This window comes from Achroia grisella, unplaced genomic scaffold (genome assembly GCF_030625045.1).
Source record: "Achroia grisella isolate CSIRO2021 unplaced genomic scaffold, CSIRO_AGI_Agris_v1 utg807, whole genome shotgun sequence".
NCBI lineage: Eukaryota > Metazoa > Arthropoda > Insecta > Lepidoptera > Pyralidae > Achroia > Achroia grisella.
The window spans coordinates 1133716-1151868 of NW_026713028.1; the positions used below are offsets into that span (position 1 = coordinate 1133716).

The following is an 18153-nucleotide window of genomic DNA, read 5'->3' on the forward strand; positions in this document are numbered from 1 at the left end:
ATATATCTACTTCCAATCTGCACAAAATTGGTATTAGAGCAACACGGATATTAAGGCATTTCATAAAAGAAATCTTCAATAGCTTAAACAATACAAGCGAATTTAGAGCCGCACTAATAAAGTCAGATAAATGTCACATGTAAAACACAATCTCATTACAGCTTTATTGCATGTATAATAGATACAGTTGCTGTTTCGCTTCGCCGATCTCCGGATAAGGAGTCGCGAGATGATAGTAATCTCGCTTTCTTGTCGCCACTCATTGTTTTTCGACATCGATGTTCCCATTGTGGTCTAGATAGCTGCATTGTGTTATACAAACATTATTCAAATTACAGTTACGATTACGACACTGTATAGACAGTCTGTGCCGTTTTATTTATTACAGTGCTTCTCAAAGTTTTCGGGAACATACCTAAATAATAATGACACTGTATGTCTATGTACCGAGATTGTCTATTCTGTGCGGTTTAATTTATTTGAGTGGGTCTCAAACTTTTTGGTGATATACCTTAATAATTACGACACGGTATAGACTGTGTGCTTTTATTTATTACAGTGGTTCTCAAACTTTTCTGTTGACAGACCCGAATTGTGTTATACTATGTAATATTATGTTATATGTGGTTATACGAAAATTATTCGAATTACAGTTACGTTTACGACACTGTATGTCTATCTAATGAGATTATCTATTCTGTGTGGTTTAATTTATTAGAGTGATTCTCAAACTTTTTGGTGACATACCTAAATTGTGTTATACAAACATTATTCAAATTACAATCTGTGCACATAACAAACATTTGTACGGCCCTGAGTGTTTTTCTATTATGTTACGGGCAGTTACACGCGCTTTCGTTTCTTAATTTCCAAAATAAAAGCAGTCCCTATAATATTAGCTGTCTGCGAGTCAATTTCCCATAGGAAAACGGTCCATCCAATTCATAGACTAGCAAGAACGTACAAACAGAGAGAGAAATTGTTTTTTAATTATTAGTTTGATATACGTTCGTACAATTGACGAAAAGCAGTTAATTTATATTATACAAACAGACACTTGAATTTTATTTATCTGTATAGATGTGCATATCGGGTTAATTTAACACATCAGTTCCAGTTCCATAACAATCAATCTACCAACATTATTAAGTATCTATTATATTTTTGCTCATTCAATATTTACTATGTAATTGTTATTTATGTAAATAGTGACACGTGAACGTTATAACATTTTTTTACAGTACAATTCATACAATACTGTACAGAAGGTAAAATCGATTGTATAAGATCACTTATTATTTAATCAGCTATAGAGCTATACATGTATATGTCGTGGCGGCATCGCAGAATAAGATCTTCGGATTAATTCGTCAGGAGTCATTTCAATCATTATAAATACCATAAGGTATATGTAGTAATATATATTACGTAGTATAAAAAGTCACTGTCGCTGTCTGTCCGTCTCTATGTGGGCTTAAATCTTTAAAACTACGCAACGGATTTTAAAGCGGTTTTTTTAATAGATAGATTGATTCAAGAAGAAGGTTTATATATATAATACACCAGTACGAAGCCGGAGCGAGTAGCTAGTATATGTTATAAATGAGCAGTAAGGTCATGTTATATATTGTTTATTTATATATGTGTATTGAAACAGAGGTAGGTCATTTTTTTTATTGGTGATTATGAGATGATGCATCCGCCTGCGTTAACGGATTACTATCGCGGGGCACCAGTGGAGGGTGATTAGATGAGAATGAGATCAAGTCGGTTGGTCCATCGTGACAAATGCAGCAGGAATTTATTACGATAGTTTCCAGGGGGAACCGCATGGACGATGTAGGTATTGTAAATTTTCTGTGTGGGTGGTTCAGCTACCATGCAGCTTACATAATAGATAGTGTTATAGGGTTAGTAAATTAAGTTACTGGATAAGAGACATGATATATTAGTTCTCTAGAATGGCAACGCATGAGTGGTATCACGGATGTCACATGATAACGTGATGTCTGTAGTGCTGTTCATTTATATAGGCGATGGTTACTACTTACCATCAGGTTGCAGTCAGCTAGTATACCGTTCCAATTACATAAAAATACGGTTATAGTATGTTATGAAATATATTTATATGTAGATCATAATATATATAACTTATTCAAATTATGCTACACTTTCTTTATCAATTATCGAATTATTATTCAAGGCAAGTAAATTGGTATGTTTACCATTATTAAGTATAATGTAAACAACATGTCAACATGTAATTAAATAAAACTATTAACACCAATAGCGATGTATGCAATGGAATTACGATACGATAGTACAATATTTTAGTTTATTATAAGACTAGCATTGCCTGTAATTTCGTACATAGATAAATATATTGTTTCTAACAATAATAATATATTGTTTTTTTTTCACTTGGTAACATATGTGTTACATAATAACATGTTATATAAATTATATTTTTAACTTTACATATACTTATGTGCGTACTTTGATTTGCATAGAATCGTTTTTGTAGTTTTATTACTGACACGGAAACTTAAATATACCGTTAGTTTGGAAATGTAGTTACAATTTAGAAGAATTGATAATAACTCGTGTAATAGTCATTAAAAAGAGATTATAAGATACACATTCGATCATTTCTAAATTCTGAGCATGACAGATGTATTGGCAGTAATTAACACCGTGTGAAAGACATTACGCGACACCCGCCTATGAACAATCACATGTAATTATGAGGTAACGTTACAAATCGATTATCAACTAGAATCGAATACTACTCCAAGTAGTTCCGAGTGATCGAGTGCGATAATGAGGTCGAGAATTAGTGATTGAATGCGTGGTTTTGTAGAGTGATCTCCGCTCGGATTACTCACTCTGTCTCTAAATGGATGTGTAATTTGATTCTAGAATGGGTTTGTAACTTGCTGTCTGTGGTTTATAAAATACTAGACTTTACCCGCGACTTTGGCTACATTTTTTTTAAGATAAATGATAACCTATGGGGCTCATATTAGAATCTAACTTTAAGTCACATTTCATTACATGACGTTGTGCCGTTTAGTCGTGAAAAGGTAAGAAATACAGTCAGACAGACTTTTCGATATTATTGACTAGCAGTCTTCCCCAGATCGCACGGGTGAAGTTGTCAATGCTTAAAATACTTTTATTATTTTTTAATTTGTTAATTAGAAACAACAAATAAATCTTCCTTCACTATAACATCGCTTTCTACTCTTATGACTACTATCCTAGACGAGGTAGTAATAGGTAATAGGTAAGGTAGTAATTGTCAACTTTGAATGCAGTGATGAACTTTTAACATACCTACACTTCGCTGAGTATATTTGAATTAACACGGAGAGTATCCGCGACTTCGTCCGCATGGAATTTAACTTTATTTTTCTAAAGTTTAAGAATTTTTTAAAATTAAAAGTACCCTAAGTTACTCCTTATTACATCAGCTCCTGGCCAAGAAGAGTTCCGTCAAAATCGGTCAAGCCATTTCAGAAATTAGTCGGAACAAACAGTCAGACAGACAAAAAATGGTAAAAAATATTATTTTGGTGTATGTACCGTATTTATATTTATATGCATGTAGTAAACAAGGGTTATTTCAATATTACGAACGGACGCTCCAATTTTATTTATATGTATAGATGTATAGATTAACACACGAACTTCTAGGTGTCGGCCAGCCTCGAACTCGAGTTCGTAAGCCACTTGTAATGACGCTCTCCCGGATTATTTAATTTTCTATTTGTAGTAAACGGTAATGCGGATGCAATGAGATTCTTATTCCAATTTATGACTCAGGCAGCAAATCACTAGGTCATGACGTGTTAAACATAGCTCACAGTTTTGTTTATATGAAAACAAATTTACACTACACCAATTTACATGTAGAGTCATACGTCCGGTTTATAATAGAATAGTTTCTATATTTGAAATTTATTTAGTATTACTGATTTAGTAGTAGACGGCCTCGGTGGTCCAGCGGTTTAACACACCGCTTTACTTCCAATAGCCGCGGGTTCGTTTCCTCGCACGGCACAAACATGTGTATTCATGAGTATGATTGTATCAGTTATCTAGTACCCATAACACAAGCTTTAGCTAGCTTTACTTGGGTCTAGATGACGCCGTGTTAATTGTTCTGAGAACATTATTATTAATTACACCTGCGGTGGTATGTAAATAAATAATTCTTACGTTAATGGCCGCAATTTTCCTTGTAATTGTCTCTCTAATCAGTATATACGTATGTAGGACAATCGTTTTATTATATCTAGAACACAATAAAAAGTTACCTCTTAAATTAACCTCACAATTTTTTTGTTAATAGTTGTCGAGTACTAATGATATAAATGAAAACCTAAACCATTCACTAGGGATGAGTATAAAATCAGATCGCTAGCATGAGCTAGCGATCCTAAAAAACGGGAGATTTTTAGCAAAGAGCACTATTTCTCCAATACAGGTTCATACCTGTATTAGGGAAGGTTTTTTTCTTTCGTTCTTGTCTCTCGTCTTCAAATTGAATGTAAGACTCAATTTAAAGATTGATTAGATGTCAGTACGCAGTAAAAACCAAAATGTTTTTATTACTGAATACGTTTTAAACAGCTGCAATTGAATCACCATACCTTAGTTACCCTAAGGATATACGTGGATATTGTTAGGGTCACTAACAATGTACTTGTACAGCCCAATGGTATACAAAATGAACTTACCCAGGGGTGGATTGTTAACAGATTAAGTGTCCCGTGGTGCGTTAATTGCATACTCTCTCATCGTAAAAAATATCTCCCTCCGCATCGTCAGCATCAGGGATGCCAATCGTACGAGAATCTTCATACAGGTACGAGATCTTTGGCTTTTCATAGGACGACATTTTAGTATTCGTACAGGCGTGTACGAAATTTTAACGTACGGAAATTGGTCAAAATTCTATTGTGTACGAGTTGAGCAAAAATACGAGATTCTTTTACTTTTAACAAATTAAGCACCCGTGGTGCGTTAATTACAAGCTCTCTCATCGTAAAAATATCTCACTCCGCATAGTCAGCATCAGGGATGACAAACGTAAGAAAATTCTCGACAGGTACGAGATTTTAACCTACGACAATCGGTCATAGTATATGATGTACAAGGTCAGAGAATAGAACAGGATAGAAACCCTTTAACCAAATAAACTTACTTTTAATTTATTTATTTTGAATAGTCATACTTATTTTTTAATCTGTCATTCGGAAACCTCTCTTATCACAAGAAGAATGAGCATGAAACTTGCGTGTTGCTCTTTTAAATAATTATTGTAAGTTCACATTTTTAAGTTGAAATGTGTGAATATAAACTACCAAGTAGCATTAATTCATTATTAAATTATTATTAGTCAGAGAGCAAATTGAGCCAACATACTAGATTTTTTTACTTCTTACGAGGATAAAAACGATAATAGTAATCCAGGTCAATTCATATAGCGCTATCTAGTTCCAAGCTAAGCAGAACTTATTTTAAAGAAATCGACAACGGATATAAGATCTTGAATATAATTTTTGTAAATACATTATAAACACACAAAACTATACAGACAATAATACTTATAAATACATTTTATTTATAAACACATATTTGCACCGTGCGGGGAATCGAACCCGAGGACCACAGAGGTCGTCGAGGTTTAAGTTTGGCAACCCTGATCGTCAAGTAACATGCCTGGAATAGGCAGTTAATGATCCACACCCGGCTTTATTGTGTGTGAACTTTTGGTGTGATGGTTTAAATCATGATCACTTAGATATTTTATAGGTTTTTAATGGTTTACTTCTTACTAGACTTGTTTCATTATCTTTTATATGAGAGTGATTTTATTCTTTAATAAATGGTGAGAATTTTTTTTTTTTTATTAAATGTATAGAATATAGGTAATATACATATATACATTTATTAAAAAAAATTCTATATATATATATGAATATAACGGACGGGATATAGAATGAATACGATGGATTCAGTTGTCTAGACTAGAGGTTTAGCACATCACTTCACTTTCAGTAATCGCTGATGCTCATACGATACATATATATTCATGAGTATGGTTGTTTTTATTGGTATGGGAGTTTTCTATGAATTCATTTACAAAAAATATATTGAATTTCAGTTACTATATTCATAGTACAAGATCTATATAGTTTATGACAAAAGGGCGGTATGTGAATTGTTTTATTTTATTATTATTTTCATGGAAATACTTAAATACGGAAGAACAACAATTTAGCATTCAAATAGCGATTATACATACAAATCATGTTACATTTAATATTTCATACTACTTAGTACTGTACCTATATGTTATGTTCTATGATAATACGGTTAGTACCGCAAAATTCCACGAACACTCGTATACACAAGAGAATTCCACGTTAGGCACCATTTTGTGCTATTTAATTAGTGCCATTAAAGCCGGTATTAATATGTAGGTTACTTGTAACATAGAAATTTTATATACAGAGTAGTGTATGGTTATGTTAATGTAATGAAATAATGATTAATCTTATTTATAAACGTGGTTTGTGACTATCTATGGATACATGGATGTTTGGTACTCTTTTACGCAAAAACTACTGAACGGCTATTGATGAAACTTTTGACTAATTTAAACAGATGTTATTTGGGTGAAAGATAAATATCAAGTAAGTGTTATGCAGACGAAATTGTGTGGGTCAACTAGTTATTTAATAAATCTGTGCCTTTAGGTATCTTCCTAAGCATAGAGATTAAAATCAAGTTTCAAGCTATTTTGACTACAATGTTTCGTAGATCTAATAATAGCATAATAATAAAATAGTCGCTTCTATACGGTAAAAAAGCTTATTACCTACCTGATGGAAAATAGTAACTATCACCTATAGATACTACAGATTATCATATGGAGATCACAAAATATTGCTCGTACTATATATATATTTTTACGTTTTTTTGCTTCGTCCTGGTTAAACAATTCACTAAAATAATCAAATAATTAACATCCATTTCGAATAAAACAAAACACTGTCACGAAATGTCATTTAATTAATCAACTAGCATTCATTATAAACTAATTGCGAGTTAATGCCGGTACCAGACCTGCATTGATCTCATACGTTTGATCTTCTTCTGGAGTTGCAGCATCCCGTATAGTAATGCTTCGGCTGTTGGGGGACAGCCTGGTACATAGATATCCACCTGAGAAGACAGTTTCAAAAGAGTTATTTTGAAAATATGGAAATTCTAATTTGAAATGTATACCATGTATGATGTCGTTAGAATTGTGTTGAATTTATTCTCTTATTTAATTTACCAAAATATATACTTTTTTTTCTGTGCACTATGCCACTTTATGAGGGGTTGGTTCTCCTATTAGAATAGAATATCGTGAATATCGTAGTGTATATAAGTAGTGTAATCAAACATAGGAGAATATGTGTAACTAAATCCCCCTTCTTACCAAGTTGGTTTTGAGTTACGATATAACATACACAAGTACACAGAGAAACACTTCTAAATTATAACCCTTATTTTGGCTTAGAGGGATAAAAATAGTTTCCCTTTGTCTAGCAACCAAGTTTCCCATTGCATGATAAGTCAATTATGACCTGGTCGTTTAGGCTCTCAAATACAGCCACGTCATAAGGTGCTGACGTGAATTCCGACGTCATTCGCCATTGTTGCGTGTATATTGCGGTATGCAACCCTCATATAGTTTAGAATTGGATAAGTGCGAGTCGGTGACACGCATTGATAATTTTATTAATATTTTTAGCTTATGGTAGCTAACACCACTATGATCATACCATACCTAATGGCGATGTATTTATTACCATAAGAAGGTTAAAAAGTCAAACCCACGGTCTCACGGATTTCAGCTGCAAAGCAGGTTGTTTTGTAAGATGTATGAAGTGTATTAGCGTATTAGGTACAGAATTTTCAGAATAAGCGTACGCTCTCTTAGGATTTTCCTAAGATAAACCCTCAAGAATTTACTAAAAAATAAGTTCAAATACCAAAACCAGTTTAAAAATGTGAAATTTTAAGTTGAAAACGTACAACAAAATATTTAGATCTGAAATTGTAATTTCAGATCTGAAGTTTAACATTGAAGTTTTACTTGACAGCTGTAGCTGTCAAGTAAAACTTTACAAAAAATTTCTCTTTCGTATTACGAATTTGCATACATATATCCCGGCTGTCGTTTGCCAGAACGCAAATAAAATTCCTGCTAAACTTTTGATATATATATATATATATGAGTTGATTTGCAAATATATATAAACACATTTTACTCTATATATATATGTACTACCTGTATATTTCTCAACGATAAAATGTCCTCGAAAAAAAGGAAGATGTGACGTACACAAGTGTATACAGTCTTTGCCATTTGTCTGTAGAACCCCAAAAACAAGGCTCTACGCTACAAGTAGCTTATTATAGGATTTTACTGATGACGTCATTATTCACCTTTTCGTGTTATGTTAATAATGTATTAGAGCACGCTATTTTTATTATTTTTTTATTTCGTAAATGAATATGAAACTGACTGAGTTATAATTACATTCTACAATTGATACTTGACTTTGCCCTTAATTTTTATTTTAATTGTGCAAATGTATTCGTATTTAAGTAAATAACAGTTTTTTATAATGTACTTTTTTCAATTAATAAAAAGACATTTCTTATTGTAATTCTTTACTGTATTTATTTGATATACGTATTTATTAAATGCTATACTTAATGCTATTTGAAATGATATTTGTATCTTTAATAAAATTAAATGTATTTTTGGTTTTTTATCAATTATATTTATACAATACCAGTAAGCCTGCGTAATGGGATAAACGAAAGACATAAATTTATTACATAGTAGCGACTCGTCCCGGCTTCGCACAGATGTATTACAAATCTTTGAATTTCACGGCTTGTTGCACATTTATTATAATATAAACCTTCTTCTTGAATCACTCTATCTATTGCTGAAAACTGCATGTAAAGATTGGTCCCGTGCTAATTAGATTTACTTTTTTTTTATAAAGTTTTAACGCTAATGACAAATAAGCTATAGAGCTATCTTACCGGTATTATTCTATCACATCCTCGGACCGTAGAGTAAGTATAATGGTAGTAACCACCACCATTGGCGCAGCTGCCCATCGACACCACCCATTTAGGGTCCGGCATCAGATCGTACGTCTTCCTAAGGATGGGCGCCATCTTGTTTGTAACTGTCCCAGCGACTATAATGACGTCAGTTTGGCGAGGAGAACCACGGAAGACCATGCCGAAACGGTCCATGTCGTATCTGTAAAGAATAAACACAACCTGAAATTACGGGATAAGGGGCATGATATCTTAGTACTTTGGAATGAAACGCGTGAGTTGAATGTGTGACACATGATAACGTGATGTCCGTAATACTGCTCCTACATACTGGCGAAGGTTGCGCTTACCATTGAGTGGATTTCTTCTCCGACGCTGACGGCTTCTTTGCCATTTTAATTAGGTACATAAATAAAATATATAATTGAGAAGAGTTTATATGTGTTCCCGAATCATTATGAACATTAGTGTATATCTATAATCTATACTATATTCAATGTAACATTAACTGTCAAACCTGCTTTGATTTCCACGATACAGGCATATCCTAGTGTGGGGTCATAGTTACAATGTTACTTAAGTTTTATGAAATAAATGTTATTCTATTCTATTCTATTCATTTAGAATATAAACTGACAATAAATAATTATTGTTTTGATTATCTTCTCTAAATATATCTGTATTAGAAAGAGTAAGAAAGGAAACAAAAATCTAAAATTGCGTAGCTTAGTTCAGATTTATTCAGACGAAGCTATGAAACAGTAAGTACAAAACCTCGTGGACTATACAGAAATAAAGTTTAAATATATTTTTATTTCTGAATCAACTATGAATTTATGAGTTTACTTCGTCATTTTTACAATGTTGCCGTCATCCTTTTATTTATCCTCGTCCATCCATCATGGTCCAACATTTTAATACAAACAGGAGGGGAGTCTTATAACATTTATCTATTGCTAACAAGTATAAGGAGTATTCAGGCATAGACTGTTGCGGGGACTAGTCATCAATCATCCATGTTTAGTTAACTCAATGCTTTATAAGTCATCTTTAAGATATACCGAATAAGATAAGCAATTATGTATAATCACATTTATTGTCAGTAGTACCGTTAGCTTTAGATAGATTGTATCCTCATATACAAAGTCATTTACTCTACAATAATGAAAAACACATATAAAAAATCAACTTAATCCCAAAGACAAAGTTGCCTATCTTAGTCTTTGGGATTAAATTTTTCGCAACGGATTTTGAAGCGGTTTTTTTATAGATAGAGTGATTCAAGAGGAAGGTATATATGTATAATACATACCCGGGCGAAGCTGGGGCGAGTAGCTAGTAATATATAAAAAAAAACTTATGAGTACTAGGGAGAAGTCGCTGCCGATTACTAGCCTTGAATTAAGGTGCCACTAAATAAAGAATTTCGTGAACGCAAAAGTTACAAAGTTTCAATGACATTTTTATGTTCCATTATGTATACAAATCAGTCTACGCGGTAGTGCCGACACATTTTATAAGCTATACATTACTCAGCAACCTGTTATCTGCTGGAGCTCGACGTTTTAACCCCCTCGCTGTGGCATTTGGGGGGCAAATGTCGTTATATGACCTTTAAAGGTTTTGGTAATACTCGCGCTATCTTAAGTGATTTCCGAAGAGCAACGGGTGGAGCTGATATGATAACGTTGTTGTATAGTTATATATGACATCATTAATGTATCAGTCATCATCAAAACGATTTTACAGGGTTATGAGATCTTAGGTGAACACTAGATGTTATCCTTTGGAAATCCCTATCCTCACATACATAGTTAAGTCAGGTCATGGTTAATATACTAATGACTAGCTGACCAGCGCAACTTTGTCTACATCACACTTACTTGACATTTAACATTATATGTTTACCAATTTACATAATACCTTTTTAAATTACAGCCAAATTATAAATAAAAAATATTTATAAATGTCTTATATTCAAATTCTCTTTAAGAAATACCATTTTTATGTTTTTAGAATAGAATAGAATAGAAAATCATTTATTCAAATAAACTTAATTTAAGCATTTTTGAATAGTCATAACATTTTTTTTATCTACCGCTTTTTGAATGCGTTTCTCTGTTGAATCTTATAGAAAAAAGATCTAATCTACTTTGATCGCTTATAATTTAGAACAAATTGTACAATGAATGAGATAAAAAGACTGTAATATACACACTTGACCGTAGTTTACTTTTTTTCTCACCGATCAAACACGATGCACATTAAAACGCGTTGACGGCTAACATACGCTATCGCATCTCAGATGAGACATAAAACACCGTAATTACCCAGTTATTACCACGGGCTCAGTAGTGCATGAAGTTAGTGGCGCTTCGATTCATTGTGATTCAATATTGCTTAACGTTTTTATCAATAACCAATTGATAAAAACGTAAAACATGTAATGAATGTATTTTAGATAATAAATTGACAAAATACTGTTTTACGATTGTTTACTTAGAAGTTTTAGAATACAAGATTTGAAGAAAAATAGAAGAATGCAACTGTAGTCACAGTTGAATTTGCATCGCGAGGTTATAACGTCGGAATAAAATTACTAATCTATGACGATCAAATTTTTTTAAGAACTATTTATGAAATCTAATGTTTTTCGATAACTTGTTAATGTAATTTGGATTCTATTCTTCATATTTGGCCTCTCATCTGACTCGTTGTGCGTGTAGAGCCGAAACTACTAAAGTAGCCAGTAAAGCTTCTACCGACCGTAATTTGTTTGGTATTCATTAGTATTATAGTAAAAAGTAGTAGTTCCAGTAGTCACTCGTAGTACAAAAAAAAGTTTAAAGTTTTCATCATTTATTTAGTGTATAATATATATATAAATTCTAGTCTCAGTGTTAGTTGGCATCTCCGAAACGGCTTAACACTTCGATGAAATTTTATATGTATCGGTAGGTGTGACAATAGGGTGGCCCACCGCAATGTTTTTATGATGTGGTATGATAAAAAAACACACCAAAATTTTCACTCTTCTACCAACCCCTATTTTTTAATAGCGATGTTAATTTGTATGGCACAACAACGTTTTACAGGTCACCTAGTATTATATAAATGTGACCTCCATATTCCCGGAGTGGTTACCATGAGTACGAAAAGTAATGAGACTCCTTTGTAACTAGTAATAAATATAAATTATATAGCGAAATTGCTTTCACCGAAAACGTGAAATAAAGGTACAAGGAAAATGTAATGAAAGCTTAAATATGAAGTGTAGAAATTGCTGGCGTATGACTAAAGAAGAGAATTTTCGTTAACGACATTTATGTATTTCGTCGGACCCCGGAAATTGAAACAGTGAACTTAATAACAGGAAAATATTAATTTTACTTCTATGTCAGTTCTTGATTAAAATAGAAGTAATCTGTATGGATTTGTTACTTATATAATTATACTACGTAAGTGGTAAATATATACATTAGATTTTGCATGTCAGCAGTTTTTTGTAAGTGTCGGTAGTAGAGTTCCGCTAGCTACTTCAGAAGTAGCAATAAACTCACCGGTACCTCTTCATCAGTCTTTTAGTATTGTGTTCAGATAGTGTCTAATATATTGAATATCTAAAGTGTAAACACGGTCGTCTTCCATTAATCGTTTACAATGACTTGTTCGTGAGTGCGACTAATATGTTTAGAAAATATTACAACAAACGTAGATTTTTTCTATACCTTTAAAGTATGAGATTATCTTGAAATTAGACTAGATTGTAAATGACGTGGAAGAGTTCAACCATGCGAGGTGTTGAGAAGACGCTGTCACGAACTTAACGTATCGAATGCGTAAGTGACCCCGTGAAAAATAATACTGTGGTGGTGGCTTCGGACAGTAGAAGTCTGGCAGTATGTTTTGTCCAACCCCTGAGAGTGGATCTGAAGATGGATTTTTCCCTCTTTTAAAGAAGGTTCTAGACATATTACTTAAATTTTTCAACCCAGTCGAAGGCGATGTGGACCACACGAAATAATGTCGTAACAAATAAAAAAAAATGTTATAGAGACACGGATGTGTCCATAATTAATGAGCTAAGAAACTTTTATAGTGGTTATGACAGAATTGTGTAAGCTCCGATTTTGTCTTTGTGCATAATTTGACTGCATTTGCATATTTAACCGTAATAGGTAAGAGCAGGTTTCATGTAAAGCACGGCTTAATTAAGTTATTGCACAAACTAAGTGTACCAGTATGCAGAATTAAACAGGTAAAATAAATTATAATATTAAAAAATATAAATAGGAATCGAACATAGATACTTCCTAAGTCGGTTAGTAATATTTGATACAACAATTTATAAATATGTTAGAGTTTCAAATTTTTGTTTAACGTTTCGAGTGCCGCTGATCCAATCCTTAAATATTTATATTCATGAGTAGGTACTCATGTGTATGTATCAATATTAGTTGGTTAGACTTTCTAATAATTATAGTACAAGGTCTGCTTAGTATAGGATAAGATGGAGTTATTTAAATTATGTAATGTTATTTATTAACAATTAATTTCGAATAATTGTAACCTGGGAGCGGCATAATGCATCATTTCGAGAGCACAACAGGCCAGCCCGAAGGTAAGGGGCCAGAGCGAGTTCTTGCGACCCCAGTTCAGAAGGTCGTCCGCTTTAGCTACTACCCACTCGGCGGTCGACTGGAAAAAGAGGCGTTTTATTAGAAAACTTGTAGTTATTTATTCGAATGTTGTAATTATTTGTAAGTAAATTTCAGAAAAGAAATTAAATTGTGATTGGCAAACAGAAAAATTCAAACGCTTTAGTCAAACAATAAGAATTGATTAGGATTTATAACAATAACGATATATACATAAAAACATATATGGAAATTGACATATTCCACTTTTCTGTAAATAGTTTAAGTTACATAACATGTACCAAACATTGTGATCTAGCAGCAAAAGTCTTATCAATATATCTTTAATCCGGAGAGCTTACTAAGTATCAAGTTCGTTGTTACGGCAAGATAAAGTATCAAAGCTCACACTCGTTCGCCTTCGTTAATCTTTAGATATCAACTTGTCGGGGTGAGAAAAGTTTTCTTCAATATATTTATCTTCTAGTAAATGTTTTATAAAAAATAGATACCGCTTTGATGGAAAATCCTGGAAACTGACAAGAGCGTTGCTCTTAAATTATGAATGAATGAATGAATGAGATAGGTACATAAACCTTAACTTCTGTTCTTACACACAACTCTTGCTTGCAATTTGCTCTTGCATTTAATTTTATAATATGTCTATGCACGTTCTGGAGACTTCTTTATCAGGTAGCATACTGTCCCTCTAATGATGATAGGTCTGAGTAGTCTTTGTGTTTTACCAAATGTAAACCGTAACAATTCGTCTACTTAGTACCTCAGTTTCTTTATTCCAGTCGCCAAGTAGTTTGCTTTCGTGAACTGTGTTTCATTTTTAGGGTGTATATATAGCAGTGAAATTACAGGTTAAGAGGCCTGACTACTTAATCCCCTGAAATGGCTACGCATGAGTTGCCGGTCAGCTAGTAGATTCCATTATGCCTGAACTAAAGTTGAGATTGGTCTATTTAAAATGTAGGTACTTACTTGTAATGTAAGTACTTGTCTCTAAATTTACGAGATAGTATAGAATTTAGATAGTAAATTCGAAACTTATATACAAGTCTAACTCCCATTACGTTATTATGTCGGGATGTAGTAGGCGATTACATTATTAAGAAGATTTTTTTATCAACAATTTTCTAACGTAATTGAGTTGTTCAGCAGGTTTTTTTGAAAGGTAAAAAACACAGCCACGCAATGGTCAATTCGTAGTTGACTTACAACAATCACATTTCATTCAATATTGAATGGATTTAATTTTCTGTGGTAATATATATTATTATTGAAAATTAAAAAAAAAATATATTTATTCGATTAAATAAGTACACTGCTAAATTTTAGATGTGAAAAGCTGTATTTTACTTATCAAATATTCAATTTTAATTCGAGCATCATAAATTTATACAGATTTTATTCATATTAAATTTCAACAGTAAATGAAATTCAGAGTCTTGTCATCTTGAATGTAAAGAACATTTCAAGGTGCCATTGTAAGGTCAAAATAAATCCAATTGAATATAATATTTCTAGCTCATATTTTTCGCATTTTACTCGATATTTTCACTGGCTTTGTTCGTGTTTAAGTATTAATATAGAATATGGTCCACATGTATAATTTCATTCAAATGAGATCAGAAACTTGACTTGACTTAACATAGATGTGTTTTTTTTATATTAAACAGATGGGCTATTCTATAATAATATTATATTTGGGGTAGCCTTCTTTACTGGACATTCTATTTTGAAATTTATTTTAGCCTTTGAAAGCCAATTTATCGAGGAAGGCTATATAACATAACAGAGACGAATTTGGGCGGGTCAGCTATACTCCGTTCTAATATAATTTACAGAAAATATAAACAAAACATATTATATTTAAAAATATGAGTAAATATCATATCATAAAATGGTAAACGGATGTTAAAATAAAAAAGTTAGGTGGGTTAGCATGTTTACCATAAAATTATTCTAAGCTAGCTAGCTAAGAACATATTAATAATATGTAATAAAAGTAAGAAAATATATAATTATGACTGAACGAATTTATATAAATATATATTACCTGACCAGTAAAATGAAATGGTGAATACTTCCTCACTTCACCGTCTTTGAATATTCTGTTCCCGTGTATCGGTACCGGAGGTCTCTTGCGGGATTTGCTACTAGCATTCCTAATATTATCCTGATTTGTCTTCACAGGAACTATTGTAATCTTAGACAGACTTGTATTATTTCTGGATTGGTTCTGTATTTTAAAAGTTTGTTTTTGATTCCAATTAAAGCTGTAATAAGTCGTTCTTGCCTAAATAAAATTATTACAACAGCAAATAAATTTCATTTCATTTCATAAACTTTGGAAATAATAGAATCTTCAGTAATATGTTAATTAAATAAATAACCCTGCAGAATTACCATAGAACTATCTACTTCCACTGTACGAATTGCTAGCATAATAAGTATGTATTTACAAAAAAAACTAAGTATTTAGATCAGTTATCTAAAACCCATAACACAAGCTCTGCTTATCTTGGAACTAGATGACGTTGCTTACTTTTTTTAATACCCCTAGCCAATCCACTGGCTAGGGGTATTAAAAAAAATATTTGAAAAAGTCTCCAATAATAGCTTCTCTCATATCTTTCACATATAGACAACTAACAATTACATTATAGAGAGGTTCTTGAATGTTTTGATATAGAATTACAAATCATCGATGTAGCATTTCAAAAATAACCTCTATTTACGATGTGTGACGCGAAAGTGCGCGTTACCTGAATAGCAAATCTCTCGGCCTCAGAATCCGTAACATAATAAGAGCTGATAATAATTTTGGCTCCAAAATTCTATATTACAAGGCAGAGGGTACACGCCAACTGATCTCTGACGTGTATTGTCACCTGTGACTCAATGTATGCGTTCGGAATTCAAAACGAACCGTGATCCTGTTTATAAATATCGGTATCAACTGTAAATAGGTTTTATGTTTACCTGGTTACGTGGGCGACGTAACGTATTTTGGCGTGCTGTTATTTTTAACGAAGTATCTGTTAGCGTCTGAATTTGAATAGCGTACAAAATCTTGTCGCTAAAATTCTATATTACGGGTATATTTCAGATATATGTGAATGTAGTTTTATGTATAATATATATTGTAGTATTATTCTGGATTGGTTCTGTATATTAAAAGTTCGTTTTTGGTTCCAACTTTAGCTGTAATAAATCTTGCCCAATTAAAATTGTTACGACACATGTTTAAGCAAATTAATTTCTTTCAATTTCATTTATTTAGTAGATAATACATGATAACTAAAGCCTATTGTGCTTTTATAACATGTCTGTAGATACCACGTTATAGATATATTAATCTGTTTGCTTATATAGCCATAACACTGATACATATATTTCTTCGGATTATTATATTTGGATCACGAGCAATATTTATTTAGTAATACTATTGGTGAGACTGTTAATTGGCATAGGATAATTCAATTATAATTAGTAGCATGTAAAATTACACTTTTAGACTTACTAAAATAAATAAATAAATAATAGTCACCTGTAAATCAGTGCATGTTTTGGGTATTCAAAACGAGCGGTGGTCCTGTTTGTCCATCCATGTTTACGCATAAACTGCAAATAGATTTTATGTGTTAAGTTGTTGTTAGTTACGTGGGCGATGTAACGTATTTTTACGCACTGTTATTTTTATTGAAAGCCCACACCTACTAGCGACTGTCGATTTTTTTTTTGATAAAAGATTTATCGATGTTCTTATCGATAACTTCACAACTTTAATTAAGATACGGCCAGATGTTTATTCATAAAAAGGTAACAAACAGACAGATATACACTTTAATTTATTAATGTATTTGATCTTTAAAAAGAATACGAACAGAGTTTTTTGACAGTTTTTCTTAACTAGAAAGGACTCCGAACTGACGGTAGATTTGACATATCATAAGAGTCTGTAAGATATTTTAAATTTGAATTTGCTTTTGCTTTGACAAAAAATACAAATAATTTCTTATTAACATGGATATTCTAACTCTGATAATAAAAGAATAAAAATATATATATATAGTAAAAAAATATTGTGAAGAATAGAAAAGAAATAATTTTATAGAATTGCAGGGCTGCAATCACTGTAGAGATCTCTAATTTTAGTTTCTTTTATTATTTTGTGGAGCAATATTTTAAATTAAGAAAACAAAGCAATTTTTCATTAGTTAGTTATATTAATATTCAAAGATTTTATATAAATTTATAATGATGCCTTGTTAAATATTACTTTCATCTGCCATTTTTTACATTCAATTTGTGTAATAGATCATGTTATGCTTCTGTGATCTTTAATGAAGCGTTG

The 18153-nt window shown here is 32.1% G+C and overlaps 2 protein-coding genes across 2 annotated transcripts in view; one reads left to right on the forward strand and one right to left on the reverse strand.

Annotated features, from left to right (window-relative positions):
• Positions 1 to 18153, forward strand: part of LOC131851707 (phosphofurin acidic cluster sorting protein 2) — a 163559-nt gene that overhangs the window by 114807 nt on the left and 30599 nt on the right. The window lies entirely within an intron of this gene.
• LOC131851706 (NADH-quinone oxidoreductase subunit B 2-like) lies at positions 7075 to 16662 on the reverse strand. Its single transcript, XM_059202232.1, has 5 exons — positions 16562 to 16662; positions 15853 to 16072; positions 13718 to 13845; positions 9124 to 9349; positions 7075 to 7236 (listed from the first exon to the last, which is right to left on the reverse strand). The coding sequence occupies exons 1-5, from the start codon at positions 16597 to 16599 to the stop codon at positions 7120 to 7122; spliced, it is 729 nt and encodes a 242-aa protein (XP_059058215.1). The 5' UTR covers positions 16600 to 16662; the 3' UTR covers positions 7075 to 7119.